General features: G+C 43.8%; 1 protein-coding gene across 2 annotated transcripts in view; it reads right to left on the bottom strand.

The window, feature by feature from the left end:
- Window positions 1–17,942, bottom strand: part of IQGAP2 (IQ motif containing GTPase activating protein 2) — a 301,443-nt gene extending 283,501 nt beyond the window's left edge. The window contains exon 1 of one of the 2 annotated variants that reach the window (XM_058275088.2): window positions 17,763–17,942. In XM_058275088.2, coding sequence (XP_058131071.1) covers window positions 17,763–17,808 — 46 coding nt within the window. In that variant the 5' untranslated portion in view covers window positions 17,809–17,942. The remainder of the gene's footprint in view (window positions 1–17,762) is intronic. The other variant, XM_058275083.2, reaches the window with a different exon arrangement.
- Between the last annotated feature and the right edge of the window lie 243 nt (window positions 17,943–18,185).

The raw sequence follows: 18,185 nt of genomic DNA, 5'->3' as shown, positions 1-18,185 counted from the left end.
ACAATGAAATTCCTCCCACATCATTCTTCTATTTACAATGGTTTTGGCTAGTTGGATGCACCTTCCCTTCCAAATAAATTTGATAATTGCCTTTTCTATTTCTATAAAGTAGGCTGTTGGAATTTTGATTGATATTACATTGAATGCATAAATCAGTTTGAGTAGGATTGACATCTTCATGATATTGAGTCTTCCAATCCACGAGAACAGAACATCTTTCCATTGATTTCTTTTAGCATTGTTTTGTAGTTTTCTGCATATAAGTCCTGTACTTCTTTGGTTAAATTGATTCGTAGGTATTCGAGTCTTCTTGTTGCTATTGTAAATGGAACTTTATCCCTGATTTCCTTCTCAGATTGTTCTGTAATAATGGACAGAAACATTACCCATTTTTGTGTGCTGATCCTGTATCCTGCCACTTTGCTGAATTAGTTTATTATCTCAAGTAGTTTTCTTGTAGATATTTCAGGATTTTCTAAATATAGGATGTCATTGCAAACAGTGGGAGTTTTACTTCTTTTCCTCCTTGGCTATTTATTGTTTTTTTCTTGTCTAATCGCTCTAGCTAGAACTTCTGGTAAAATGTTGAATAACAATGGTGACAGCAGGCATCCTTGTCTTATTCCTGATCTTAGAGGGAAAGCTTTCAATCTTTCCCTATTGAGTACAATACTGGCTGTGGGCTTTTCATATATGCCTTTTTCTCCTTACTTTGAATTTGCTGTTATTCTAGATCCCTGGCTCTCATCCCATCACCTCTCACTCTGGTTAGAAATCAACTCTTATAGAAGCCCCAGGCTGTCAGTCACCACACACATGCAAACATATACACACATACAGTTTCAGTCAGTACAAGAGTAAAATCTCATTTAAAAATACCAGCATTCCAAATAATATATCTGGGAATCATTGGGATTATCTAAGCAACATCTTTGAAATCAATGGGACAGAATATATTAATAGCTTGCACTGAATGTCTTCTCTGCACTAGGCACTTCTGTGAATTAATTCAATTCCCACACAATCCTATGAGGTGGTTACTACTATCCCCAATTTATGGTTAAACAAGATGAGCCAGGGGAATTAAGTACCTTGCCCAAGGTCACATTCAGGCATTCAGGCACAAACTAATATTTGGAGAAGCTGAGTTAACAGACAGACAATACTCAATTTCTTAAAATCTCACAACCCCCCGAAAGGCAACCTGTTACCTCACTTTACACCATTTGCACATACCAAAGACAACTAGTCTATATACTAATACTTTTATGTTCAAGCCAGAAACAAATTTTTAAAAAGCTGTGACTGTAAATAAACTACATTCTAACCTCTGTTATCCATCTTGCCGGAGGCCACAAAGAGGTAAATCTTACCACGGCTAGACTCTGCTCTTTTTTGGTCTCTGTTCCCTATGAAAAGGAGATGGAGCCATACCCAGTGCCCCAGGAGAACAGTGACCTAAAGCTGCATTCCAAATGGACTCTTCCTTGAACTCAGATACTCCCCCCTTCCAAGGCATTTCCAATTCACTCACTTGAAAAGTGAGGGATATAAACTAGTTCAGTGGATTTCAAATCTTAGCTGAACACTGTAATCTACTGTGGAATTTTTGTTTTTGTATCTATTCATAAGCAGTAGCAGGGACAGCTGGCCATTGTGGTCGCCAATGTGCTAGGTAGAAACAGCATCTCTCAAGTGGCATTTGTGCCAGGAACCCAATCTGGATTCTTCATAGGATACTGTGGCACTGAACTGCTAAGGAGGTGGGAGCACTGCTCGAGAATGGGGGAGAATAAAGGAGCATAACAGCCAAAAGCTACGTGAGAAACTCAACTGGACCCTGGGTCCAACAACGAAATGGCTATGAAGAGGTAGGGAAACTTTAGCATAGGACTTCTGTGGATGGTGGAATTGACACTTGGTACTGGTGGTACCAAGGATGTGAATGTAAAGGACAAAGTCCTTGTTTGAAGGAAATGGTTACTAAAGTATTTGGGGATGACCTGTCACAATGCCTGCAGAGTTAAGGGGTGGCAAGGAATCATTTGGTATAGCTATGGGAAAGGAGTGGATGTTCAATATATTGTTCATGGAAGTTGGAGAATTTGAAAAATTTCAGAACAAAACAGTACCTATGCCAGAGCTGTACCCCAAAACAAACAACAACCAGGGGATGTTATCCTGGAAATCAGTGTTTTCTTTGTAAAGCTCCCCTGGGGATCTCACTTTATTGGGCAGCCAGATTGACAACTAGGAAATGAGAAGTTTTCTAAACCAAAATGTGATCTTATGATAGCATGGATAAGTAATAGTCAAGGATGTGCAATTAACCCAAGGAGACCAGCCTGGTGTTGACACCCATCAACCTGGAGAAACTTCAAAGCCCAAATGACACCAGCTGCCTTATGCTCCACTTTGAAGAATAAGCCACAATATTTCAACTTCATAAAGAAATGCTCCCTGTCAACATCCTAGGAGACAGATTTGCTTCCCTAAGCTTCATTCTCCCCAGTCTTAAAAACAGGTTTTTCCCTGTCTTACATAGTCGTTTCCTTTCATACAGTACATGTATCTAAGAAACCATTCTTTTCAATTTAAAGGCTTTTCAAATTAAGGACTCCAGTATAAACTTGTGTTTTCAATATTTACATGTCCTGGTAAGAGAAATGCCAGATGGACAAGGGAGAACCTGGCCAAAGATTATTAGGATTTTTTAAATTAACCTCTCAAAGATATTGCTACCAAAAGTCAAATTTGCCTTTCAAGCTGGAAGAGAGTAAAATTATCTTTCAAACATGGGTACCGGGAAGCAGATGTATCTCAAGTGGTTGCGTGCCTACTTTCCATGTACGAGGTCCTGGGTTCAATCCCCAGTACCTCCTAAAAACAAACAAACTAAAAAACTAATTCTCATTGGGGAGTGACTGTAATTCAGTGGTTGAGCACCTGCTTCCCATGTACGAGGTCCTAGGTTCAAGTACCTCCTTAAAGACCCATACACAGAGGTCCAAAAAAAGTGTAAGTCACAAAACTAAGGTGACACTGACATTCAGGTAGATGATTAAATGATAAACCCTTTTCATCACTAAGACTATACAAAAGAGTTATTCAAACGAACTGTAAAACAATGACCCCACCACCACACATATACACATGAACAGTTCAGAATATTCTCCAGAAACAAACACCTTTTGAGACATATAAAGAAGCTCAGAGTAGTCATATCTAATGTCACATAGTAAGTGGCACCTGATCTTTACAAGCTCATGAGAGTTCTCCTTCTGAATTCTGAGAAGGAGCCCCTATTTTTGTTAGCAACCTTCCTTTCTTCAAGGATACTACTTGATTCAGCTTTGCCTTGTACAGGTCAGCTCCCTACACAGTTCCCCTTCTCATTTTATAAGCCAAGAATAGCTACTGAGCATATGGGATTTTTTTTCTGTCACCATTGCTAACTTCACCTTGAGGCTCCTTAAGTTTTTCATTCAACTTATCTCCACCCCAACTATAAGAGCTTAACAATTGGAGAATCCTGGATGTCCACACTTGTCTCTCTTGCACCTTGCCCCCACCGTCCGCCCTCCCTCCCTCCCTCCCTCACACACACCCCTGGAGAATTTCCACTGACTCCTTCCAATAATAACAGACCTGTTTCTTTGGACTCTAATTTTCTTAAGGCAGAGCCCAAAAGAATGTTGTATATTGAGCAGTAAAAGGTGGCATTTTTCTAACTAAAATATTTTTATAATAGAAAATCTGAAGCAAAAACATTTTTCATCACCCATTATCCCACTACCTGACCTGGAAAGAACCAGTGACGACATTTTACCTATGTGTTAGACATGATATGCAGCAGTGACCAAAAGCATCTCTACCCACACAGACTTGATTGCCTCCCTATTTTATCCACGTTATTGACTATTTGAGTAGTCAAAGTTATTCTCAGAGTAGTCAAAGTTGTACAGTAGTTCCCCAAAACACATTTGCTTTATTTTTTGAAAAAGTACTATCTGACCAAACAACTTCAAACATTTTCTGCCCCTAGAACCTCTCTCAAAAAGTAACCTCTAGAAGATGCTATGTAGCAATTTGGCATTATTTCTGAATTTCAAAAATAGTTATTAGATTATGTTTGTAAACTTGTCTGTCAGAGGTATCACTTTTAATTGATTAAATTATAACTAGGACTTTGATTGGGCCACAATCAGTAGGGCTGGGACTCACAGAGAAAAGACATGGCAAAGGACAGGGTTGGGAGTTTTGAGCTGGAGCCCAGGAAGCAAACACACAGGAGAAGAACACGGTATAACAGAGACAGTTTCTAAGACATGGCAGAAGCCCCAGGGAGAAACAGAGCAGTTTGCCTGATAGTCTACAGGTGGCCTTGTGGAGAGAGCACAGCAGTTGAACCTGGAGAGAAACAGAGCCCTGGGAAGAAAAGAAGCCAAGAAACCAGAATTCTTGGCAGACATCGGCAGCCATCTTGCCCCAGTACATGGCAATAGGCTTTGGTGAGGGAAGTAATTTAGCTTTATGGCGTGGTAACTGTAAGCTTCTACCTCAAATAAATACTTTATAAATGCCAACAGATTTCTGGTATTTTGCATCAGCACCCCTTTGGGTGACTAATACATGCTGGCACAACCTTCTAGATATAGTCACACATACACAGGTTAGGTGTATATCTTCCCTGTTTGGTTGCTGAGTCTTGTCTGTCCTACTTAACAGATCAAAGGACACATTTTCAGAGACTTCAAAACTATTACATAGAAGCACATTACAGGCTCAACTATTTTCTGAGGGTGTACCTAATCAAAATGTGAGAAGCTATAGCCAGAGCATATATTAAAGAGCAATTTGTAAGCATAATCCTCCAAACTGCTGACCATTTCAAACTAACAACTGCAAATTCTATATTGGAGAAATAAGAAAGCTTCAATACTGTGCCTAGAATCAGTGCTAAAACAAGGATTCATGTACCTCTGGTTCTCAAGGAGAGAGAATTGTATCTCTATATGTTCTTTTAAATTAACTTTTTTTCCTACGGAAATAAAACTGAGGAGATACAGAAAGGAAGGAGTATGTTTTTATTGGCTTCATAACGATCATTTTTTGGACAAACTTCCTAAGAGTCTGACGTGCAGCAAGGCTCTAGGACACTGCCTCACTGGATCGGGAGGGGAGGGGAGTGGGAGCACAGTTTAGGGGGCTAGGTGGAGAACTGATTTTTGAGGCTATGTATGTAATCTGACATGGTGCTAGACCCCTCACCTCAACCCTGTGAAGCCTGCTAGGTTAGCCCAGCACTGAGGCAAAGAACGCTAAAGTGATCTACTCCAGGAGCCAGCTAGGAACCGGCCTTCTGGGGGAGGTGGGAAGCAGAGGGGTTGATAAGAAACATTTATATGAAACTCACTGAAAAAAGGAAACCTGACAGAAAGGGGAGGGAGGCAAAATGAATAAGAAACTGAACATGGGCAAGTGGAAAGTAGCCCAAGCTGTCTATTTCCAATGGCTCCAACGTTCCAGTTATTTATTTCTGAGTTTAGTTTCCTTGGGCCCGTGAGCCTGAAGCTTCACAAAATTTCTAGAGTCAGTTAAGGCCTGAGGAGTATCAGATAAAGCAAGCATGCTTCCTCCTGAACTCCCACACGCCCGCAGCACCAGGCTGACCAGGGGCTTGGCAGACCCTGATAGCGAAGGTCTCTATAACCTGAACCTAAATAAAGAGTAAGGCCTGGGAAGCTGATGTGGCTCAAGTGATTGGGCTCCTGCCTACCACATGGGAGGTCCTGGGTTCAGTTCACAGTGGTTCCTAAAGACAACGAGCAAGACAGCGAGCTGACATGACAGGCTGGAGCAGTGAGCTGACACAACAAGATGACACAATGAGACAAAACTAAGCAGGGAATGGTGGTGGCTCAAGTGATTAGGTGCCTTCCTCCCCACACAGGAGGACCCTGCCTCGGTTCCAGTGCCTCCTAAAAGGAAGGGGAACAGACAGACAGCAAGCTCAAACAATGAGGGGGTGGGGAAATAAAATAAATCTTTAAAAATAAAAAAAGGTAAGACTTATTTCAAGCAGCTCCTCCCTATCTCCACAGCACCTTGGGCTTTCAAACAGCAGCAATGCCCAACTGAACCCTGGGAGCCTCAATGAGGTGAGAGAAAGCTTGGTAACTTCAGAGTGACAGTTCCTCACTCAGGTATGCTGGTGACAACTCAAAGACTAAGATGACAAAGCGTACAGCACAGAAACTCAAGCCTTCCTGCCCCACCTATACCCCACTTTATTTGGGGGGGCAGGGGAGGGGAGAGCAGTAGGTGTTTAGGGTTTTTTTTCCCCCCAGTGTACATATATAAATAAGGTCTGATTAGATCCTCTATTTTCATATAAAGGCTTTTCTCATGAGTATCTGCTTTCAAGGGCAAATGAGGCCAGGATTTTAAATCCACTGTCACAGTGTGAAAGAAAGGGCAAGGGGGTAGGGAGACAGACACGGGGTGACGGTGGATGAGGATGACAGCAATCACAGCCCCAGCCCATTCGAGTGCTGACTCTCTGGAGGCACATTCTAAGCACGCATTTCTCCACGTATTAATTCATTTATTCCTCCTAGTATGTACTTTTACCTCAACACTATTCAGGTAAAGAAACTGAGGCAGAGAAATTAAGATCATTTGTATAGTTTCCACAGAGAAGGAAAGTAATTTCTAAACCAAACAGGTTAGATGTTTGTCTGGCACTTGAAAGCTGTTGAGATTATCTTTAACAGGTAAAGAAAAAAATTTCATTTAGACAAACTATATAGTACAGACACTTTAGCCAAAATCTGTAATATAAGCAAAGATTTATGTATCTTCTACATGCCAGAGTGCCAGGTACAAGGCTAGGTACTAAACCTAAGGATTACTTAAGTATTTGAAATGGTTTACTTTGTTTTTTGTTTTAAAGCAGTTTTGAGATGTTCACATACCATACAATCTATCCAAAGTGTACAAACAATGGCTTTTAATATAGTGTTGTACATTCATTGCCACAAAAAATTTTAGAATAATTTCATTACTTCAAAATGAAAAACCCCACATCCCTTAGCAGTCACCTTTCAATCCTTCTATCCTTCCTCAGTTCGACATAACCACTAATCTAATTCCATCTTTATACAGTGACTTATATTTACATTTTATAAAAAATGGAATCATATAGTGCATAGTTATTTGTCTGGTTTCTTTCACTTAGAATAATATTGTGGGTTTTTTGTAGGATTTTTGTTGGATATTTACATCTTGTAACACTGACAAACATAACAAGTATTCAGTTTTAAAGAAAGTTCTTCTATATGCAATATTACTCATATTCGTATTTCACATGAGGTTTTACTATATTATACAGTAACACATTACAGATTTTAGCTTTCCTTCTAATAATATATATAACCTTAGACTTTCCCTTTCAACTACTGTCATACCCATATAATAGCACTGCTAGTTAGAAACATACATTGGGCTTTCACCTTTTCCATTCATCTCTAAAGATTTACAAACAACCTTTTTAGGAATTCTGCACAGATTAACCCTCAGCTTTCCATTCTCTACTCTCTTTTCTGGTGACCTACATTCAAATTATTAATGCCCTGAGTTTACATAATATATTTAGTTCATAGTAGCACAATACAGTATTTGTCCTTTTGTGTCTGGCTTGCTTCATTCAACCCAATACCCTCCAGGTTCCTCCATGCTGTCACGCTTCACGACTTCATTTCTTCTTACCGCTGCATAATAGTCCATCGTGTGCATACCCTACAATTTGTTTATCCATTCATCGGTTGATGGACACCTGGGTTGCTTCCATCTTTTGGCACTTGTGAATAGTGCTGATATGAACATAAATGTGCAGGTGTCTGTTCGTGTCACCGCTCTCAGTTCTTCTGGGTATATAGTGGCCTTGCCAAATCACATGGCAAGTCTATATTCAAATTCCTTGGGAACTGCCAAATAGTCCTCCACAGTAGCTGCACCATTCTATATTCCCACCAACAGTGAATAAGCATTCCTATCGCTCTACATCCTCTCCAACATTTACAGTTTTCTGACTTTTTAAATAGTGGCCATTCTAAAAGGGGTGAAGTAATATCTCATTGTAGTTTTGCTTTACATTTACAATTACAATTAGTTGCTAGTGAACATTTTTTCATGTGTTTTTTCATCATTTGTATGAAATGGCTTGCTTTACTCACAAAAATCAAGTTTATTATGTTTGGAGATGACTATAGGAAATATATTAACATTATTTAGGATTCAATTCACATTACAGTAAAATATGAGAAATGAGAAATTAGGAACTGTAATTTATCATAACTTTGACATAAAAAGTTCTTTCTTCAGAAATTTAGTAATAAAGGAGGAGGGAGACAACATAAGTCTTTGTCTTTGGAGACCTCAGCAAAAAATCCTAATGATGCCCTCTCACCTTTGATCAAAAGCAAAATAGGGAAGTGGACTTGGCCAATGGATAGGGCGTCCGTCTACCACATGGGAGGTCCGCAGTTCAAACCCCTGGCCTCCTGGACCCGTGTGGAGCTGGCCCATGCCCGGTGGTGATGCGCGCAAGGAGTGCCCTGCCATGCAGGGGTGTCTCCCACATAGGGGAGCCCCACGCACAAGGAATGCGCCCCGTAAGGAGAGCTGCCCAGCATGAAAGAAAGTGCAGCCTGCCCAAGAATGGTGCCACACACATGGAGAGCTGACACAAGATGACGCAACAAAAAGAAACACAGATTCCTGGTGCTGCTGATGAGGAAGTGGTCACAGAGGAACACACAGCAAATAGACACAGAGAGCAGACAACTGGGGGAGTGTGTGTGTGGGGAGAAATAAATAAAAATAAATAAATCTTTTTAAAAATTTTTTTAAAAAAGCAAAATAAAAAATCTGTGGTTTTTCTGCAGTATAGAGGTTACCTAGGTATACTTGGGCCTATCAAATAATATCTCTGCTAACATTATTCAACAGTTCTAAAAACGATGAATAAATGAATGAATAAGAACACTAAATTATATAAAGAAGAAAAAGAAAAAAAAAATCTTTCAACTCTTACAGTCTCCAGGCAAGAATTTCCTCAGTTCACTCAGCCTTCTCAGCTGCCCCAAAGCACTACCAGACTAGAAGTCCTTAGGAAGCTAACCTCACTTAATCCCTAGTAATAGTTAATTGGGTAGTAAGTGGCAATTTTAGGCTGTATCTTCTAAACCACATTTGTTTCCCAGGAGAGAAAAAAGCAACCTTAAAGTCATACCAAAACTCTAAAAAATAAACATAGACCTATGTAAAAATATATGTCCAGAGTTTATATGTGGATAAATGCCATGCACTCAAAAAACACAAGGAATGCTGTAAATAAATTAACAGGGAATGGGCGTGGCTCAAGTGGTTGAGCTCCCACCTCCCACACGGGAGGTCCTGGATTTGGACCAGTGCCTCCTGAAAACAAGCAAACAAGCAAGCGAGCAAAACAAATGGGGGGGAAAAAACAAACCCAACTCAGGGGAGCAGACGTGGCTCAGTGGTTGAGAGCCTGCTTCCTACACATGAGGTTCCAGGTTCAATCCTAGCACCTTAAAAAATAAATAAATAATTTGCCCACGTCTTCACTTACTTGACAAAAACGTGCTAGAGCTGTGCAGGTATATTTGTCTTTTTACCCTTGCATTAGAGTAGTGCGTCAGTATCACCTAAAGGCTTGTTCACACAGTTCACACATTGCTGGGTAAAGACCCCAAAGAATTGAAATCAGGGACTCATATTTGCCCCCCAATAACAGCATTATTCACAATAGCCAGAAGGTGGAAGCAACCAAAGTGTCCATCAATGGGTGAATGGGTAAACAAAATGTAGTATATATGTACAATGGATTATTCAGCCACAAAGAATGAAGTTCTGATACATACTACAACATGGATGAACCTTGAAGACATCACGCTGAGTAAAATAAGTTAGACACAAAAAGACAAATATTGTATGATTCCACTCATAAGAAACAGCTAAAAAAAAGTGAATCCAGAGAGACAAAAGTCTATCAGGGCCTGGAGGGAGTGAGGACGAGGAGTCTTTGCGCGGTGCATACAGAGTTTGGAGGTGATGAAAAAGTGTTGGTAATGGATGGTGGGGATTCACAATATAGTGAATGTAATTTATGTCCCTGAATTGTATACATGAGGAGTTAAAAATGGGAACTTGTGTTGAATAAATGTTACCACAATAAAGATTTAACAACAATAACATACAGTGATATTAAAGGAAGCTAAAGCCAGAAAACACACTGCGGGACCCCATTCCCGGAGCTTCTGATTCAGTAGGTGGTGTTAGGGGTGGGGTGGAGGGCCAAGAATTTGCTTTTCCAACAAGTTCTCAGGTGACACTGCTGCACCAGGAACCAACACTCTGGAAACCACTCCACTGTCTGGAGAAACAGCATCAGCTCCTTCCCTGTGCACACACTGGCAAGAGGGCCACATGTAATACATGATTAGTAGAGTTCAGAAATGAAGCAGCCTAGTAAGGCAGGGAATCAACAGACGGATCTGGAACCTGGCAGAGTTTCCACGTGGACATCAATAACCCCAAGACGGCTGCTGGAGGACCCTCCCCGAGATTCTGCTACTCAGAAGCCAGGAGAAGCCCCAGATATTCCCCAAGGACTTTATCATTGGGCCCTCCTGGGAGATTGATGGGGAAAATAAGCCATCAAAACAGTAAATGGCTGGAACTCCTCCCCTGCCGTTAGCAAAGGGGTGGGATAATCAACAGTTCAAAAAGTGGTGCCAGGCCTCCTGAGTTCGCTCTCTTGCTCACCTGTGGACCTGTGCCTGTCCTCTGTGCACTGCTCTCACCGTTTTCCCTCTACCGTGTGGCCACACAAGTAAACCTGGGGATTTATAACCTCTAATGGGAAACTGTAGCCTGTAAATCAGCCCTCTTTTTCACTTCTCAGCCCCTTCTTCTCTACCTGGGATCCCTGATCTGTTATTTTCTCCCATTTCTCTTCCCTCCTTACCTGAACAAATTACTGGCCAACCTCACCGGTGTGTTCTTGAAATTCATGTCTGTAGCATAGCCAAGAACCTAAACAAAATCCGGTAACAGAAAGGTGTAGTAAAATCTTGTGGGTCGACTCAAAGTTCCTTAAGCAGTTGCTAATGATGTGGAAAAATGGTGTTGACCATTCTCCAACAAAATTGGGGTGTTGGTCAATTGGAGGCACTAGTTTTGAGTACTAGAAATTGCTACAAGTAATAGAAAGCATGAGAAAAAAAGAAAGAAACTTCTACCCCTAGGTTTATAACAGTCAAGATTCTTGCCCATAATCATGCTTTCTCCCCCCAACCCAATCTAACAGAACTCATCTTCTGAGGTAATTCAGAGACTGGAGTTGTCTGTCTCCCGACTGGAGTCTGTGAAGTTCCAAGAAGGGTCTGTGCCCTCCCTCTCTTGTACTTGTTGAATGACTTCAGTTAGGTAAGTTTAATCATTATTCATTAACTTTTGAGTAAACTTATCTTCCAAAAGACATTCCCAAGCCCAGAAGCATGCCACACACAGCCCCATAACTTCGCCCTTCCTCCCACAGTTTCTCCTCCACACATTTCACCCATGCCCAACCTTTCTCACTATTCCTCACTTCACTGGGCCACTCACTGAGGAGAGTCTAATGAAAAGTAAAAAGGCTTTTCAATTAACAAAATTCTTCAAGAGGGTTTAGATCAAGCTGTCAGTGCAAACTGCCCTTTACCTACAAATAAAGGATTCCATTACCTCCTTCCACAACATCTCTCCATACATCCTATGCTCCAACCCGACCACACTACCCACATAACAAATACACCAGAACATCGTTTAGCTGCACCTCTGATCTTTTTCAGGGTCAGGTTCAAGCTTACAGTCTTCCTGAAGCCTTCCTGTTTCCTCAATCCAAATCCATCACTCTCTGGTCTTCACTTGCACACAGCTCTGAAGTGCACAAATAACAATAGAAGCATTGTTCCTTATCTCCTATATTCTTTTATGTGGTTTAGTTTTTTTTTGTTTGGTTGGTTTTTGTTTGTTTTATCCACAATGTTTTGTACCTGTGCTCAATTACTTAAAATAACTAAACTTGTTTAGTATAATGTGCCAGGAACCATATCAAGCCCTTTTACTGCTATACTGATTTTCTTAGAACATCCCTCAAGGTTCAGGAAAAAATTTCAAGGCTACTCTAGCAGTAAATGACCAAGTAAGGATTTGAACCCAAGACTGTTCAACTCCAAAGCCTTTGTTCCTTTGCCAAAATCATTCTGTCTCTCAAGGGAGAGTGAAATAGAATAGTTAAAGTGGGGGGGGGGGAAAAAAAAAGATCTGTTCACTGGTTGGTCACCCCACTACAATTTTTCTGCCTGGTTTCTCATCAATACTAGACTATGAGGCAAGCTGGAATATGTAATATATATGGTATGTGTCACACTTGTCCTATTTTGAATCATTGGAACACACCACTATACTACTATGGAAAAGTTTTCCTTTCACTTCAGTTCCTCACAGTTGGGATGGGATATCTCTACATAGCCATAAAAAATCCTTTGATGAAGCCTGGGTGTACTCTATAAGAAGTCCACGTATTCTTCTATGCTTTAACTGTGGAGTAGGCAGTGGGGTTAGAAATAATAATAATCAACTTTAAAGACTACCACGCATCTACTCTTAAAAAGAGTGCCCTGGGAAGCGGACGTGGCTCAACTGATAAAGCATCCACCTACCATACGGGATGTCCAGGGTTCAAACCAGGGCCTCCTGACCCGTGTGGTGAGCTGGCCCACATGCAGTGTTGATACGTGCAAGGACTGCCATGCCACGGAGGGGTGTCCCCCGCGTAGGGGAGCCCCACGTGCAAAGAAAGCACTCTGCATTGAGCCGTCCCATGCAAAAAAGATGACACAACAAAGAGAGACACAGATTCCCAGTGCCACCGAGAATGCAAGCAGACTAAGAACACACAGCAATGGAACACAGAGAACAGACAATGGGGAAGGGAGGGAAGGGGAGAGATAAATAAAACAAATCTTTAGGGGAAAAAAAAAAAGAGTTCCCTATCCAAATGCCTACAGGTTGCTGAGACTGATAAAACCATGACAAACACCTGAAGCAGAAGGGAAACTTAAGGGCTCAGTTTGCTATGAAAAAAAGAGATTACACCTCTGTGATTCAGGAGAGGCAATGTGGCAGCAGGCAGGCAGCAAAGGCCACAGGCAGATTTCAGGGACTGACAGAGCTGGCATCATACTAGCTGTGTGGCCCTGAGACAGTACTACAGAGTTTCAGGTCCTTTGTGAAATGGAGAGCCCCACTGGCCCTCTTGAAGGTAATAAAGAGCAGACAACAAGAGCACAACCAAGGCACCCAGTACTTGGTAAGTTCACAAATTCATTCCACACCCCCTGCTGAACTTCCTGCCCCCATCGGACTTAGCTGACCCTATCAAATCAGAAGCTGAGTGGCATTTGTTACTCCTTCGGCTGCCATGAAGATTTGGTAAACATTAGATGTTTGTATATCACCTATTTTAAAAAGATGAGCTGTTGAAAAGCTTGTGGTGGGAAGCATATTTGGCTCAATGGATCAGGCGTCTGCCTACCACATGGGAGGTCCAGGGTTCAAACCCAGGGCCTTCTGACCTATGTGGTGAAGCTGGCCCACCCACAGTGCTGATGCGTGCAAGGAGTGCCGTGCCATACAGGGGTGTCCCCGGCATAGGGGAGTTCCATGCACAAGGAGTGCGCCCTGTGGGGAGAGCCGCCCTGCATGAAAAAAGTTCAGCCTGCCCAGGAGTGGCACCACACACACGGAGAGCTGACGCAGCAAGATGACGCAACAAAAAGACACAGATTCCTGGTACCGCTGACAAGAATACAAGCGGACACAGAGGAACACACAATGAATGGACACAGAGAACAGACAACAAGGGCGGGGGAAGGAAAGAGAAAATAAATAAAAATTTTAAAAAAAAAGCTTGTGGCATGGGAAGGTAAGGGGGCAACAGCAAATCACGGGTTCCCCAGAGATAAAAGGGGTTAGCTATCAACCTAAATAATGCTAAATTCCAAAACAAACGCAACATTACAAGTTTAAACTCTCCCAAACAAATCATTTTGGTGAAGAACATATGTAATTAAAGTTAAAAGCATACTAAAATAACACTTAACCTGTTGACCTTAAAGATCCTTTTGTAAAGGGCACCAAAACATTAGCACATGAAGGAGTAAGCTTGACTTCTTGTCCTCTAATATTACACATATCCTTCAAATGGAAGCCCTGACAGGATTTTACATTTGAGCTAAACCTAAGTCCAGATGTATTCTGTTTTACATGAGCTTGTTAACTAGTTCTGAACTTAAATTTTTTCATCTTCACTCGGTAGTGGGAATAATCAGGCTTTTTTCCTCCCTCAAACAAATCTCACCATCCAGACAAGAGCAATATTCAAAGAGCTCATAGTATTGGCCAGTAACCTCCCTACCCCCACTACACAGGCGCGCACCACATTCTGGGTTCATGTTGTCCTTTTTAGAAGATGCAGCCAGTGAAACATCGATCACTATTATTTTTACAATGTGTCTCCTGAAAGGAAATATCCCAATTTTTGCAAGGCAGAAAACCACAGATGATTGCCATATGCACAATCATTACTGCCCCACAGCAGGCACTTACATGTTGACTAATCATTGGTAAATGAAGTCAAGTCTAGTCACAAAGCCTCTCTTTTGTTATCTCTGGTCTTTAATTCTCAAGAAACCTGAACAAAACTTTAAGACTAAGGCAACAACATGTTCAGTATTAATTTGGCATATGCAACATAGTTCATCACAACAATATACTGTTTGCAAATCATTAATGTCAATTTGGTTTTGAGTGTGGAAAGATTTTAGATATATCTATGTCTAAATCAGTACAGCCACTTCCACCCTCCTACTGCCACCACCATGCAAGACTGCCTTACTAAGCTGATATTTCAACTTCGTTCTATAAGTATTAATATCACACACAATAACTTCACAGGTTGCAGGAAGATACGGCCAACACCAAAGAAGAAGGAATTAAATAGACTGGTCTATTTCATTTTAATTCTGTGCTCAAGTGTGCAAATCAGAAGACTTCAGCAATCTTTCATCTGTCAGAAATGTGAGAAGGAAACTTCATGGAGAACTCACTGAGAAATCCCTCAATTACAACTTACTCTGTGGCATGTACATCAGCCTGGTGGAGAGGAGAGATATTATGACAACACTGAACTGAGTTACTTTTGTTACTTTGTACAAGAATTACTGGATTAAATGACAAGTCAAAAGGGAGAGGGAATGACAGAACAGGAGATCAGACCTGAAACAAATGTAACAGCTCAACCCCATTCATTTAAGTCCAGCTCCCCAAAAGTTGTTTTTAAAGCCCAGGCTCAAACATTTTACACTCACAGGATGTCAAATGTCTGGAACTAAAATTGTGGCAGTGTCGAGGGAACGGATTGGTACCTGTTTATGGTTCAATGCTGGGGATAAGATCTGTTGGTATAGTTGGAGGTTTCGTGAAGAAACAGCAACACCCTGTAATGCAACAAGGCAAGGATGATCCTGTTACCCTTTCCTAGCCTTCCTGCCGAGAGCAAAGCACCGTTTTCAATCTCATGTCGACAGGAAGCCAGAAAGCCACCAACCAAAAGTTATACTAACACACCCAACTGCGTACTTCTGCCCAAACAGTCTGTCAGGTAGTAACTATTAACATGAAGGTATATTCCATCTGGATATCATTTTTAAATACATTTTGAATATATATATCTTATTCATGACCCTGGCATTACAATTACAGAGATGTTAATTTTAAGAACATAATAGGTTGTTAACATTAAGGCCTAACTATTTCAGGGAGGCCACAGAGTCTGGAAACGTAGGCAAATCTTTTCCATTTTGACATTAAGTTTGCAATTAATGCCTGCATTCCAGCAGGGGGAGGCAACCAGGAGTGATTCCAACAAATGGCGCAAGCCCCCACCCCATTACAGCAGAAAGTGGATGATTCCAAAACAGTGTGGTATGGAGTGGACTCCCTGCTTACCTTGACCCCCTCGGTTGCTTCTCCTGGGATGAGGTAAAAGCACAGGCTTAGTCAATGAAGGTCAGACAGCATCACAGACACAGGTGCAGAGAATGATGGAAATGTATTAATACAATTTTGCACAGCACATTATACAATGCATTACTAATGAGCAGATTGTGATTTGAGATGTGATCTGAGCCAACCATTTGAAGATATTCATGTATTCAGACTGTGGCCATCTCATAATTTGACACACATGGTGAAGCTACCATATACTCTAGGAGCTTGTCACGTATCACACTTCACGTATCAACCTGAAGTTGATGAGCCCAACACTTTGAGCCCAAGGAGCTCTGCGGCTGAGTGGTTTACCAGAGTGCAAACTACTTAAGGCTGGGTCCAGAATGAACGGTTTCATGCATTTCCCCAGAATACAGAGGCTGTAACTGATCTCTCAGGCCTCCTCCTCGCTGCCTAATAGCAAAAGGTTCACATGAGGGGGGACCGGGGGGTGGACACAAGTAACCTCCATTCTCTGACACTCCATTCCAAGAACGGGATTGGGTGGGGGGGTTTCCACGTGTTGAGATGCCCCCCTCCGCCACTATTTTATTAAGCAAGTCCGTGGCCCTATCCAACCATCCAAGAAAATAAGAAATTCCTGCTGCAGGTATCACCTGCTTAACCCAAACCTGGCACTTTTGCCACCAAGGCCAGCCTGGACAAAACATTAACCTAGTCGTCGGCCGTGGGTTCACGGACGGCCAGGTTTGGAGAGGGCGCGCCAACTTTGTGTTTGTCTTAAAAGGAAATAACTTCCTGGCACGTGCTTAGGACTCTGAACTCCACACAAAAGTCGCCTGGCTGGTCCTAATCTGGGTCCATCCACGCGAGAACGGCGAGCGCAGCCTCTCTCGGAGCGAAGCCGTTGGACAGACCAACACCATCCCGTTCAAGTCACGCGGGCTTCGACCTAACCCCTGGAACCCAACGCCGCGTCCTCTCCCCGCCGCCAGCCGGCCGGGGCCGCACGGTCCTGGCAGGCGGCACAGGAGGGAGGGAAGAAGTGGGACTGGGGCGGGAGGTGCCTCTCTCGCCTATGGCAGGGAAGGACACACCTGTGGGGCCTAAACTAGCTCTTGAGGCGCAGGTGAAACCCGAGCGAGTGGGGCAGGAAGCAACGCCCGCCCTTCCAGTAACGCCGACGTTCCCGCACGCAGAATCCGCCGGCGCAACGCTCGCGGCGCCCACCTGTACCCACAGCAAAGAAACTTTCCTTCCCTCCCGGGTTGGAAGACTCGAGCCCCTGTCGCCACCCCCTGGCCTGAGCGGGCAGCGGCCGGGAGCTCCGCGGGCTCCTCACCTGATACACCCGCCCCCACCCCCCCACCTCGCGGGTCCCGAGAGCAGACCCAGCGCTGCCGGCGCGTCCGGGTCGGGCTGCGGGGTAGGAAGTTGTGGCGATTAGGAATCTGGGGAGGACTGCGTGCGGGACGCGGGTCACCAGCCTCCTGCAACTCCAGCTCCCAACTCTGAGCCGGCCGCGCCGCCGCTGCCCTCCCGCTCCCTCCGCGGCGCGCAGCCGGCCCCGCGGGCTCGTCTCCCGCGCTCCTCGGGGAGGAGGCGCCCCGCACACTTACAGCCGTAGCGGGGCCTCTGCAGGGACGGCAGCTCCTCGTGGGGCATCCTGCGCGGCTCGGGGGCGCGCCCCCCGCGGCTCCCCTCGCTGGCCAGACTCGCCGTCTCCGCGCCCCGCGTCCAGGCGCGCTCGGATCCGGCCCTCGCTGCCCTCCACCGGCCGCCCGGGGTGGGCGACTCGCTCCCCGAAGGCTCCCCCGCCGGCGCCCGCGGCCGCGCGCGGCGAGTCCTGAGCGCCGAGCGCTGACACCTGGGGCCGCCGCGCGCTCTCCGCCCTGCGCCCGCGCGGGCCGCCGCCGCCTGCAGCAGGTTTCCTTTCTCCCGAGCCCAGCCCCGTTATTCACCCGGGTGCGAGCGCGCGCCGCGGCACAGCGACCCCTACCGCGCGCGGGGCGCAGCGGCGAGGCCGGGCAGACCCGCCCCTG

This window comes from Dasypus novemcinctus, chromosome 2 (genome assembly GCF_030445035.2).
Source record: "Dasypus novemcinctus isolate mDasNov1 chromosome 2, mDasNov1.1.hap2, whole genome shotgun sequence".
In the NCBI taxonomy this organism is placed as follows: domain Eukaryota; kingdom Metazoa; phylum Chordata; class Mammalia; order Cingulata; family Dasypodidae; genus Dasypus; species Dasypus novemcinctus.
The sequence above is the reverse complement of the archived record's forward strand: the minus strand, read 5'-3'. Positions and strand labels throughout refer to the sequence as shown.